Below are 13525 nucleotides of genomic sequence, written 5' to 3'. Positions count from 1 at the left end.
CAACAAAGCTGAAATGCTCAATCTTAATTAAGTGGCCATACAAATAAAAAGTGATGTTGAAGGAATTTAGGTCCTTTGAGTGCTTGTAAAAGGAGACCACCCCTTTTCTGAGCTGGAAGAAACCTAACACGACATGTTGCAGGCAGCGGTCACGCTCTTTTGAAGAGTCCGTGGAAAGTCACAGGAATGTTCACTTCCACTTCAGCCCTGGCAACCTCGCTCATGTCTTTGGCATTCAGGATCAGGAGGTAGGCGGGCTTCGGCCCTGCGCCCGGGCTGATCACGATGCTCAGCACAACCCCTAGCAGGTGAGAAAAATGACAAGCCTGGCTCAGGTGTGCACTTGCTGTACCCTTCTCTGGGGCCGCTCAAGGTAGGAGTAGCCACTCGCGCACAGGACACCAGTAAATGCCATTATTATTGCGTCATCATCAGTTCTGAAGTAGACTCAGATTATTTATTGCTCATACTATTTTGGGTTCTTGCCGTCATCAGCTTGCCAGCCTGGCACAGTATAGACTTTCTTTTTAATGTTTTTATTCTGAAAAGGAACTATGAAGAGCTATTGCAGGGACTGACTACAAACGTCACTTCCTGCAATATACATCCAATTTGTCCATTAATTTTTTCAACATTATGAATTACTTTATAATTCCGCTTCTGAAGCTTAATGCGACCAAGATATGCATTTCTGGATCCTGGCATCCCTATGTGGAATGGATGGGACATCCTAGCTCTTAGGTTGTTTGTTCATTTGTGTACTCTCGGGGTCAGTCATTGCAGGAGAACATGGGAACAACCATACAGCACAGTCCATGACAGCATCAAACACAGCCTTGGAGAAGGTGACAGAAATGTGAGCGTGGAGCCTGGCGTTAACTCAGCTTTCGGAGAGTGCTTCTGCAGGGGCTTAAGTCCCAGGGAGAGAGACTTAAACATATTCCTAAAATGCACGTTGTCTACTTCAGTTAAGGAAAGCTTTTAAGAACAAGCTTAAAACCTTTTCATTTTAGTGGGACTGCAGTGCCCCTGCATAAGCCCTTTCCTGAACTAGGAACAGATAATATGAAATTTTGCTCTGAAATATGAAATATTTGGGCTATGAAATACGAAACGCTCACAATAAACCAGTGAGTTGGCTCTTAAATTCAGCAGAGCCAAGACTTCTCCTAGCTTCACATAATCCTTTTCAGAGATGAGGAATTCAGGGAATAAGTGGACACCCTCTCAGGCCGAGTGCTGCCACTTGCCTTCAAAAGTAGGTACAGGGCTGGGGATGTGCGAAGAAATGCGCACGGGGCTTGGCATGAATACAACTATGTGTGCTCGAGTGGCAAAGCCTGAATTCACTCCACTCCTGCACGAGAAGTATGGGTTAGGAATAGAAAACATGCCTGGTTTAAGAGAGGTTCGGTTTTACAAAAAGTTCTGCCACCTGGAATTCTTTAAATATTGCAATTCCTGATGGAAAAGGGCTAGGAAGTGAGGACAACAGATGATCTAAACCTGGAGGTGTTTCTCCTCTGTTTTCATTCAGTCTTAATTTTCCCCATGTTCTCCTCAGAAGTTTCCCGCCAGTGTTAGAACAAGGTACATCACGTCCGGGAGCTGTCTGCGGGCTCTACTCATGCCCGCCTCTGGCACAGCCTTGCAGACAACCCCCGGGGCCAGCAGACACAAGCTTTTCAAATCGCGATACCATTGACCAAAATAAAATCAATATTACCGTCATCTTCCTCCAGGGCATCTGGATGGGAAACGAAGATCGGCTCCGATGGGTACGAATCTGGCTCCTGCCACACCCAGGTCTCCTTTGTTTTAACATTCAGCTTGCAAAGCTAAAGGAGGGGGGGAAAAAAAAGCCCAAAAAACCCACATCTCAGAAATACTCTTTCTTGTCCTTGAACCGAAAGCTCATGGAAAAGATGTGCCTCACCCATCCATTGATAGTTACCCTGTCTGGGACAAAGTGATTCAGCCCCAGCCCATATGTATATGTGTAAGGTTTCCCACCATATTTCTTGTAATTGATCTGTGGAAATTCAAAGGCTACAATAAAAAAACAACATATATGTGTGAGGATTAGTGGGACGCGGAGTGCAGGGGGTACTTGTGTTGCCGCTGGCTGTGCTTCAGGTTTGTCTTCTTACCGTGGCGCGGCCCTGAGAAAATAACTTCTGGCTCCAGCCAGATGGTCTCATCGCTGCGCAGCGTTGCCGTAGCTGTCGTGTAGGGCAGGGTGACCAAGTTCTTGCCTGTGTCAGCCTGGGACAAAGGAAAATACCCCAGAGAAATGGAGGAACAGATTTCTTAGTCTGTTTGCAGAGATCTGTTGCAAACTGCATCAAACAGCGAAGGCAGGGATGTGCAGCAGAGCCTCATCAAGCTGCAGAATGGCAATACGCTTGGCGACGGCTGCTGCTTCTGTTTTTTGAGTTGGTGATTGATAGGCACTCTTACTGCACTATTGCTAAAACCAGCCTGTATGTCAGCCTTCCCTATGCTCATAAACATGCATAACTTTTTTCCTCTCCTCAAGATGTTCAGAAGTTTTAATTAAGCGCTGCCACGTCGGCTTGCACTTTTTGCTTGATTGGCAATGCAAGCAGGGGTACCCGTGAGCTTTGCAGCTCCGCATCAGCATCCCCCCCGACAGCCCGCAGCCCACCCGCCGATGACCATGAGCGGGGTTGCTGGAAAAAAACCCAGCAATTGCAAGCCAGTGAGCTTTGCACCAGGCCAGCTGCTTGATGGACCTCACACTGTGAGCTGGGGCTGCAGGATGTAACTACAGGCACTTGGGCTGCAGCTGCTCCCTTCTCTGTTCCCAGCAGCTGCACCCTCCAGGATTAACCACTGCCCCACAGTCTCTGATTTGAACAGTAACTTATGGGAAATAATAGAGTAACATTGATCAGCTAAAGAAAATAAAAAATTTCTCTGAAGACCCACACTTTAAGTTCCACCCCCCACCCCCCCATTAAAATGTTTAATTTGAATTAAATGGGGTCAGGCAGAGCACTAGCAATGCTTGGCCAGCATTCCTGTGGAGAAGTCGGGCAGACACTGGCGTCGCCAAGCCCCGCTGGCAGCTGTGGCAGCGCAGAGCCGCGCTGGTACCTTGTCGATGTTCAGGGGCAGCACGTATCTGCGGGCTTCGGGCTGCGGGGCTTTCTCTGCCTGCCGCTTCACTTCATCCCAGTTTGCTCGTAAGTTGGCTAAGTAGAGGTAATTGTAAACAAACTCGAACCTGCACAAAAATGGGATCACAGACAGAAACAAAAGGCGTCACTGGCAAGTGAGGGGATTCAAATACAGCTGTTTTTTCCTAAGATTCAATGGAGTAAGATGAGTCCCGGTCCAGCTCCTTGGCAGAAGCGAGCTGTGCGTGTGCACCACTTCCCCTGCAAGGAAAATCTGGCAACTGCTGGTTTTTGCCCCGAGCGCCCTGCGGCAGCTGCCAGGACCACCTCAGCTCAGGGTCTCCTGGCTACGCAGCCAACACGTGGTTGGGCATCACCATTTTGGTGCCACATTTCTCTGTGTTAACATGAAAAGCAGCATTCAAACCTCAACCAGATCCTGCTCATTGCAGCCCCAGGAGCCGAAATAGCATCGGCCCTTGGTAGTCACCAACATTTATTAGAGATAAAAGCAAACAAGGTCTCGGAACATGAGTTTCAAACAGGCTCTCTGCACCTCCAGGTAACTTCCATGCTGTATAGTCTATGTGTCACCACATGTGAATATTTAGATGGGTTGGAGGGAGTCAGTGCGAGTGCCACAGGTGATTCCAGTAGGAAAGGGATATTCCAGCACAGGGACTGGTGTGTCTGGTGCTGGGGATCTGCTGACCCCCACCAGTTTGTGTGGTGGGGGTTGGGGTGGGGGGTGGGGAGGCGCAATGCCACAGGGACCCTTGCCCGCCTCCAGGCTCGGCACCACTAAGGCTCACCCCTTCCAGGTGCAGAGGTCGACGATCAGAAATCCGTTATCTTCGTAGGTGTTAATGTGATGGAAAAGGTTGAAGGCTGAGGTGCGGTATTTGATGTTGAGGAGCCTGCCTTTCTTTTTCTCTGCCACATGAAGCCAGACCTGAAAAGCAAGCAGCTGCTTGGTGTAGGCTCAGAGAAACAAAGGTGAAACCGATATGATGGGCCTCCCAGTCCAGGGCGGGCTGCCCAGTACAGCCCAGTTTGGTATGACCCACCGCTTACCCCCATGGTTTCATTAGATTCGAAGCAGTCCATGTAGTTGGCTCCCCAAAGGCTCCAAGAGGAGAGGAACTTGAGGAGATTGATTTTCACCGGTGTTTCAACAAACACTATGTAGTTTGAGGTCAACCCAAAGCTGTTTGGAAACACACAGGGAGCACATCAAGCTCACCGTAGTTAGTTTGGACAAAAACCTGTAGTAGTTCCTCTTAAGCACTGAATATAGCATGCAGATCATCGCTTAAAATGACAGGGTTATAAACATCCTGATTTTGGTGAATCGCCTAATTTTACTTGCTGATTACGTGTGAGAACAAGCCCTGCACGCCACTTCCGTAGAGCACGCAACGCCAGCAGCGCTGTACTCGCGCACCTCGCCTCTGTGTGCTTGCAGAACTGAAAGGGGACTCTGTTAGTCTGCACGCACTGCTCAGAGCAGCTGCTTTGCCACGGGAACATGCCGCGTGGCACACGCGAGCGGCATCCCTCTTTTCAGCCACCCTGCGTTGTCAGTCTACTGACCCCATGAAACATTACCTGTGAACGTAAGAGGGCTTAAACCTGTCGCTGCAAGGGAACTGCACCACCACCTCCGACTTGTTCACCGGGTCTTCCTTGTCTGGAACAGGACAGTGGAAGGGTTATGCAGGGTTTCACCCATACGTACTCAGTCTGTGTTTGTAATGTTTACCCAGCAAGTTTCTGCCTTTAACACAAAGGCAGTTCATGATCTGGAAACCACGTAAATAATTGTTTTCAAGAGAACGTTTCTGTTACTTAAAAAAGCGAACAGAATCTAAAGAAGATTAAAAAAAAATAGTAACTTGACGATGAAATTCATTTGGAGGATAAAAAATTATTTATGGGACAAGATTTTCTCAGTTCGCTCAGAGGCGGGATTAACTGACCTGCCTGAAGCGGAGGAATCCGTATGATGTTATAGGCGAGTGCAAAGTTTTTTCCAAAGCAATTGCCGATGTTGTAAACCGTCCCGTCGTTTTCAATGTGGGGATGAGCCGTTGCCCCGTTGACAGACACGTATTTACAGAGATCCACCTGGAGAAGAAGATGCAGAAAGTCAGGAGCTTTCTTGGCAGGAGATGGGAAGCCACCAGCTCTGCAAGGCATCGCGGGTCAATACATCCTCACTTCAGAAGTGGAAAGTTCTCTAAGCCCAAATCACCATCCGTTTTGTGAAAAGAAGAGCAGCAAAGCCAAGCGATTTGAGACGGTCAGGTGAGCTGACACAGTTACAGGGAGAGGTTTGGGATCCTGGGGTCCAAAAGGAAAGGCTCCGCAGGCTGGACATTGGTAACACGGCAAAGAAAAACGTCAAAACATGCATTCTGCGTTGTATACGGTTCTGCAGGCTGAATGTTGCTCAGCTCCAATGTAAATGGAGGCAGCAGTAAAGCTCTGGTAGGAGCCCTCCAGTTACAGTCCCCTTCGGCCAGCCTGCAGTGTAGCTCCAGTTTGCAAACCCCAGCCCAAGCAGAAGGATATGGACCATGGACCCCCATCGCCTCCTAATTAAATATTACTCAGACCAGCAGCAGTGGGTTCATTTACAAGCTGGTTCCAGCTCTGCTCTTATTAACCCTCACAGCTGGCTTCATTTTTGCATCATCTCCCTGACAAACCCCGAATCTTGCCTTGTTGTAAGAGGCTGTTATTAAACATTTTCATTTTAGTTTTACTCCTCCACATATTTAGAAGCACAGTACAAAGACCCACCTGCTTAATTGTCTCTAATGTATCTGGGTTAATTTTGGTTATAAAGTTGGTCTCAGTACAGGCATAGTAATCTTCACCAACAGGGTAGACATTAACGAGGGCGTTATCGGTGACCTCCACACCTTTAAAGTATGAAAAAAACCTGAGCAGAGAAAACGGACAGGCAGTCAGGGACTTCTTGGAAGCAGAAGCACTGCAGGACATCACTGCAATGTCTACAAGCCCAACGTACCTGGAAAAGATGTTCTTGCACGGGTCTGGGTATGCATAGGTGCCAAATTCTGTTATCACGATCCTTTTCTCTGTCATCGCTCTCACATAAGCATCAGTCCTAACAAACCTGAGGAGGGTGAGAAGGTATGTTACAGGTATAGCCGTAAAACTGCAATGGGCTAGCAATTAAAATAGAAATATTCTTGTGATGAGCCTCATGACACCTCTGAAAGCTGCAGGTCCTCGCAGCCTCACATTGCATCTGGAGCAACGTGGAGTCCAGCAACCGCCCCCCACCGCAGCACTGGGAAGGGATGGCCAGCGGAGAACCGAAGCTCATGGAAAATATTGCGCTTTGTCTAAATGTTCTGCACCAAACACCTGAAAGCTGATAGCTCAGCAGCTTCTAACTGAAAACACATTTAATTTTTCAGAGATGTTGTAATTCTGTCACTGGCTGCAGCTACGTCCAGCCCTCCCTCCTCTCCCCTTCCAGATGTTTTGTAATCTGTACAAAAAGTTGCATTTCTGCTAACTATGAGTAAGTTTCAGTTATTTTCAGCCAGTTTTAGTGATCTCACCGTTAGAGCTCTTCCAATAACCGCATGGACTTGAAATAACCGGTGCCTCCCACGTGCTGGGCAGCAGAGCCTGTCCCCAGCACTTGCAGTCGAGCAAATGCTTCGTTATTTATTTTTTTTTGCTTGGAAAATTGCCACGTACCTTCGGTGATAGGTAACGTGCCCCTCCTTGAAGTCGAACTTGTGGAGGAGTGCCTGGCCATCAAAGAGGTGATAGAAGGGCTCCGCGCCCACCTCGAACAAGCCAGGACCACATCTCAGAAGGCTTCCTCGCAGCCAGGTGGGAATCCTGCCTGCAGAAGGTGCAGCATTGGTACGTGCACAGCCCACGGCAAATCAGACCAAGTAATTTTATTGTGTCAACAAAAAGAACAAAACTTCAAACTAAATTTTTTTAGTGTTTATTAAACTTGGTTTTTAAACATGCATGAGCTCTTTAAGCTATGCTGTTTTCTTCACCTACACAGCTACTGTAGACCAAGACATTCACTATTGAAACATCTAAAGATTGCCCATCCAATCTGTCCTTCCTCTACCCCAAAATACGCCAGCCCTGTTAGGTCCTTTACCTCCAACCCTGTGCTCCAGCCCTTGTAAAGCCTCCAAGCTCTGGTGGCCCACGAGCTCCCAAGAACACAAGCTGGGCAGGAGGAGATCAAGGGGCGCACACCAACCTGTGACATGGGCGGTCACCGGAGAGGACAGCTCCTCCACGGTCTCAAAGAGCTTCTTGTAGCCTCCAGCGGGATGCTCAACTCTGAAAGGGCCAGCAGACCTGGGGTCAACCCAGTTTTGGGATAGCTTTGGACCACCCCCCGCCAAGAGACATGGTTTTGTTTCTGGATAGACTGATCTGCAACTTGCAAATAACTTGAGACATCAGGAGGGACAATCACCAGCCTTCATGGGGGAAAGGCTCCGAGGGCTCTGGCCAGCTACTACACCCACCTGCAAACCACCCGGACCCCGAGCCTGAGCCCATGATGGAGGAATAAGGAATACCGATGGGACAGCCGGTGCCACAGCCCTGCAGGCAAACACCCTCACCCAGCGGACAAATTCAGGATATCCTGAGTCATCAGGAAGCAAAATCCAACTTGTATCTCCCAGGTCTTGGATTTTTCCTTTTTTCTTCAAGCAAAGTGTACTTGAGCGCGTAGCTGAGAATTATTTGTGAGGTTCCAATTTTGATCTACTGCAGAGCCCATGAAGACACCCCAGACGCAGGCTGTGCAGGCCACTGTCCTTCCCCTCCAAAGCACAGACCATCCTCTGGCACCGGGAGGTGAGCCTATCCCCCTGGACCAGAATCACGCTGCTGCATGGGATGTACCAGCTCAGACGCCCACACGCAGAGAACCCCAATTCCGCCTCCCCTCCTGCCTGTGCTGACCCCCAGCCTCACAGCAACCCCCCAGCCAACGCTGCACTGCGACGGCGATCGGGGACTTGCTCCTACAGAGGAAAGCCCGCAGGACTACTCACTGGCTGTACATTCTCTCCCTGATGAAGGACCTGAGCCTCTGGCAGCCGAGCACGCAGCGACAGCCGTGCACTGGGTATTTATGGGGCGCTGAGCCCTGTCGAGGGGAGCCCTGCTCCCGAAACCGCCCCTGCCAATGAGCACACCCCGGGAACAGAGCAGGCTTTCACCGCTGAAATCCTCCCCGGACTTTGAGAGGTTTTGTCTTGCTGTTCACACAAAAAAGGGCTTTGAATGTTTTTCTGAGACCTAAATTCTTCCCAAGCAGAAGTGATTATAAAGAAAAAAAAAAAAAAAAGGTGAAAAAAACCCCAAAAAAACCAGAAAGGAGTGAAACGGGGCGTGCTGGAGTTGCGCCGGGTGACATGCCGGGCGCTTGGCACGGCCACTCGGCTCTTCACTGGTGGGCACAACGCTGGCCCTGTGCCGCAGGGAGACCTTCCCACCTCCAACACAGATGGAGGGCAGCCAGAAACTGCTCCCTCCTGCAAAACCACCTCAATCCCCTGGAGCAGAGCACTCCTCTGCACCTGCCCGCCTGCAAAATGAGGCGCAGTGCTTCACCTAGAAATGAGATGACATCAGAGCTACTAAGAAATAAGATGTCAAATATTATCATTCCTACCTCCCATACACATCAGCCATCAGCTTTTTCCTCCATCCCAGGCTGCTGTGGAAGACCCTTTGCAAGCTTCAACACCTTGGTACAAGTACAGCAAGACCACAAGTACACCAGCCAGGAGGGCATCAGGGAGCATCATCATCCGCGATGGCTGCTCTTGCTGTACCTCGCTGTCTGCCTATGGCCATCGTTTCTCCTCTCCTCCCCCTTGCTTTACTTCAGCGTGTTTCAGTATGGTGGCACATGCCAGCAGCACAGTTGCTGCATAAGGCAGATTTCTTAAGTCTAATGCACATAAAGTAGTACTTTTACACAGGGTGTTGACAGCTCTACACACTCACAGACTACTACAACCATTAAGTGAAAAGCTGGCTTCTTTCTCTTGTGGTTTCTTTTTTTTTTTTTTTTTTTTCTTTCTTCCTTCCTTTTACAAGATAATTTCATTTTGGAGTGAGGGTTCATCTAAGGCTTCTAACCAAAAAACCAGGATACTGAGTTGAGCCTTCATGAGCTCTTTGACTGAGGCCTCCCATTAACCCCTCACATTAAACCACCTTAATTATATGGTAATTTTGCTGCAGAAGCATCCTAGCAATAAACACAATCAATATAAACTTCAATGCAAACTCACGGCCTCTTAGCAGTGCAAATAACATGAAGACTTTTAATTAACCCCAGGATAAGGACTCAAAACAGTATCCTAATCTTTGACGTCACGAAAATTCAGTGTTTCCTTGGTGACAGCATCTTCCCAGACCCCATCCTCCTCCTCCAGTGGCTCAGGATGCAGAGGTCCAAAAATGTCCCGGGCCCCACACACCAGCAGCCACATGTTCCTCCTTCTGCATCTCACCAGCACTGAGCACGATCCAGCCCTGCAGACAGGGTGGCAACAGTTAGGAGAAGGACAGCCGCCACAGGCAGCCTCCATCCAGCCCCTGCGGCTCTCCTCCCTTTTCACTCGCCGTTGCCTGGATGGCATCTGCGTGCCAGGACCCCCTTCCCAGGAGCCAGGCCCAGAAGTGATGAGCCAGATGAGCAGCTCACAGATAGCTTTGGTCTTGATGCTTTGGACTGGTACGGGAAGATAAAATCCAAAGAGCACTCTGCTATTACACTTTGTGCTGCAGAGCTTGGAGGTGTTCAAGACTCAACGCTGCCTCAAGTAACCCAATTTAATTAGACCCATTTTAAACGGGGTTTGGACTAAATGATTTCTGAAGGTCCCTTCCCACCAAAATTACAATCCTATGATTTCCAGTCTTTCCCCTTCTCCCCTTAAAGTATTAATTTTGCCACTTCTATCTGTCTGCTGCCCACATGCAGTTAAATTTGGAGTACGCAGTTGCATCATGACTCAACGCTGACACTAGCCATTAACATTTTATCCATATAACCTCCTTGCTGTTTTCTACCAGTTGTTTGCAGACCAGCCAGTGCCAGACCAGGCAACTTCTGGTTTGACGCTAACACCAAGAACTGCCTAAGACAGCACATAACCTACCAATGCATTATAAAACTATTCTTCCTTGCAATTAATAGAACTAAAAAGGAGTTATTGGCACTAATTAGCAAAAAAGGTGCTGCTAAGCACAAGCAGCAGCACCTCATCCTGCCTTTCTGTGCAGGAAAGGGAGGCAGCAAATTTATTTACCTCCGATTGCCAGCAGAGCAGGTGGTATTGCAGATGGCAATCACAAATAATAGCTCTAAAACACTTAAGCGAAAGAGAAGAGAGTTTTGGATCGGTGTATGCAAAACACTAAGTACATATTCAAAGCTGAAATAGCCTACCATGGCAGTGCCCCTGAATTGGCCACATGCTGGGTGAACAGCTTCTGATTTGCCCAAGACAGTATTTATGAGCGCTAACCAGAGTTGGAAATTACATCTCTGCTGAAGATGTTTTTAAATAAACACAGTCCCTTTCAAGTGGTTTTAAAAAAAAGTCTAAACAGTTTATTATGAGCTTGATTTTTGCATAATAAAAGTTAAACAGCCACAGCGTGTGTGTGTATGCGTGCACACACAGTCTTTCGTAAGGAAGAGATTGAAAATTGAGAACCAGCCCCTGAGCCCCTCGCCCATCCCACTGCCTCAGAGCAGAGAAAGGGAGCAAAGCCCAGTAAAACCATTGCCTAAGCCCCCAGTGCAGAATCCTCACCAGCAGCACACAGGGTTCAGTGCTGGACTGCGACAGCATTTTCTCCTCTCGACTCAGCGTAAGACAACCATGAATAATTCTTGCAGTGCCAGTTTTCAGAACAAAACTATACTTCAGGGAACAGGCAATTCTGCTACACCGCATTGTACGCAACTGATAGACTACAGGCAACTGTGAATTCACTCACTGTGGATGAACTGCTCCCCATACAGAATAGTAGTTTTTGCAATATGATACTTAAAGGAAAAAAGAAAAAAAAAAAAAAGGCTTCCAGTAAAAAGTTACACTCAAGAGAAAATGATAGCTCAAAGAAAAGTTTAGAATAAAATTAGATTTGTATCTGTCATTCACTTGGAATGTTTTAATTACCCCACAGCTAGTCAATTTGTCTATTTATTCACATTTTTGTTAAGTTCTGTCAAACCTTTAGAAGGGAACATTAAATAACATGGATCAAGAACTCTGAATAATAAGGGCAGTCCTTTGAAAGCTAAATCCTAAGAAATGTGAGCTTCTTGCCTAATAAGTTGCTTAACTGGAACACATAAGTAAAGCAGTTATGCAACACTTAACAGGCTGAGCAAAACTAGAAGCGAGTTTAGGCAGGTACAGGATTTTTCAAAGTAGTTGACTTACAGGCGTTACAGAGGCTGAACATGTCACCTATTTTGCAAGCGTAAAGTTACCTCCAGGACATTAAAACATTACAATTACTGGCTAAAACTGGGCTAATCTTAGTTTCTCGTTTACAAAGCCTTCCTCATAAGGAAAACAGCAAAACAATATATTGCAAAATAGGTATTGTGCCAGATATACCCCAGTCATCAGTAAGAAAATTTCTGCACCAACCCCCCACCCCTGTAAAGCTAACATAATACTATTTTGGTGTATATATATATCATTGTATATATACATACACAATTGAGTATCAGATGCAGAATGGAAAGGTGTTTTTGCCTCATTTTTCCAGGGAAGAGAGAACAACCTGAAAGAACCGAAGTGCAGTCTCATGGTTGCAGACCATAGCAGTTATGTACTAAGATGTCAAATATAAAAGTGACAATCCTCAACTAAGACCCTCATTCATAACACCAAAGTATCTGACACAGCCTATGAGCTTGTACAAGGCTATTATGGAGCCTCCCCGTGAGATACCAAAAAAACCTGAACAAACTCTAGCGAGGCAAAGAGATGAGTAGTTGAGATTTGCTTTAATTTTAATTTTGATGACTGGTTTTATGACAATTGCTCTAAGAGTCTGTGTGTGCAGGTACAACTGCAATTCAGTTTCTTGTCTCAGGAATGGGCAAGCCATGACAAAGCAAAATAGATATGCCTACACCGCACAGCTCAGAACTGTATAAGATAACCAAACAAGATAACAGACAACCAACACAAAAGAAAAGGACTCGTCTCTAAAATACTGATTCCATAAAGCACAAAACTGCTTAACAAAAAAAACCCTGAAAGTGAAAACAAAGTTGGACTTCAAATGTACTTTCTGCAGTCCAGTGCTTGCAGTGCATCCCTTCCATTTTTCTGCAAATACAGCCAAAATAAGCAGGTAGTTTAAGATTTATCTAGAAGCAATATCACAACTGAAACATAACATGGACACAAATTCCTCACAACAAAAACCAATTTCAATACTGTTCCAAATGCAGAGTAGCCTCAGTGTATGGCACATTATTGATTACATTGTGATGAGCTTAAAGAAACCTTTAACTGAAGAGCAGCGTGAAAGTGTTACACAGTGAGAAGTCCACCTGAATATCAGCTTATATTATGTGAGGGACAGGTCACAGCTCAGACTGTGGGCTCAACAACCAAGTCATCTGACAAATGTGAGAAGCAACACGCAAGCACAGCAACATGCAGTCAACATTCACAACCCTGCATTGCATACATATGGCTAATAAAACCCAGTGCAACTAACACTTACATAAAGAAGATACACATTGTTTCTTACTAGTAAGGAACAGTTTTGGCACAGTATTGAGATGACAAGGTGATGAGAGTTGTGTTCAGATTGAGAGGCAGACCCATTAGTGCTCCTACACGCAGGATGTGCTCTATAAAAAACTTAACATACATACACCTTGAAATGATTCCAGTACATAACGATCGTGTTTCCAGATTACAAGCAGCAATATGCATAGGTCTCATGGCAGAGTTTGTGCTTGGCATGTTGGCTGACTATAGTTCCAAATCACATCTTTCCAAAACAACAATACTTTTAATATTAACAGTGTTTCATTGAATCCTTAAAGATTCATCCATCTTTTTGCTCTACTACACTACTTTTACCCTGTTAAAGGGGAAAGGGATTTTTTTCATTAAATCTTACGCTATCAGTGTCTGCTTGGGAAAACAAAACTATTTCAGGATTCTTTTTTGATGGATACAAATATGGGGGAGAAAAGCACCCATTTCTCTCCAAGGCCAGTATTGAACACTAACATCATTCACCACTTGTGACTTTTAATATTTAGACAGATATGCTTCATGCAAAAA

General features: G+C 46.5%; 1 protein-coding gene across 1 annotated transcript; it reads right to left on the bottom strand.

The window, feature by feature from the left end:
• Nucleotides 1-149: 149 nt before the first annotated feature.
• Nucleotides 150-8238, bottom strand: RPE65 (retinoid isomerohydrolase RPE65). Its single transcript, XM_009485563.2, has 14 exons — nucleotides 8228-8238; nucleotides 7417-7499; nucleotides 6885-7035; nucleotides 6181-6288; nucleotides 5949-6090; nucleotides 5123-5270; nucleotides 4752-4833; nucleotides 4218-4350; nucleotides 3956-4095; nucleotides 3121-3250; nucleotides 2151-2265; nucleotides 1955-2049; nucleotides 1727-1838; nucleotides 150-301 (listed from the first exon to the last, which is right to left on the bottom strand). Exons 1-14 carry the CDS (start codon nucleotides 8236-8238, stop codon nucleotides 150-152), a joined length of 1602 nt encoding a protein of 533 aa, XP_009483838.2.
• Between the last annotated feature and the right edge of the window lie 5287 nt (nucleotides 8239-13525).

The sequence above is a fragment of the Pelecanus crispus genome, chromosome 5, assembly GCF_030463565.1.
Source record: "Pelecanus crispus isolate bPelCri1 chromosome 5, bPelCri1.pri, whole genome shotgun sequence".
Taxonomy (NCBI): domain Eukaryota; kingdom Metazoa; phylum Chordata; class Aves; order Pelecaniformes; family Pelecanidae; genus Pelecanus; species Pelecanus crispus.
This window is presented reverse-complemented; position numbering and strand designations above follow the sequence as displayed.

Coding starts and splice junctions, on each gene's coding strand:
- RPE65 (XM_009485563.2), bottom strand. Junction 4,834..5,122: donor GATTCCTCCGCTTCAGGCAG/GTCAGTTAATCC, acceptor GTCCTGTTCCAG/ACAAGGAAGACCCGGTGAAC. Junction 3,251..3,955: donor GACCTCTGCACCTGGAAGGG/GTGAGCCTTAGT, acceptor ATTTTTGTGCAG/GTTCGAGTTTGTTTACAATT.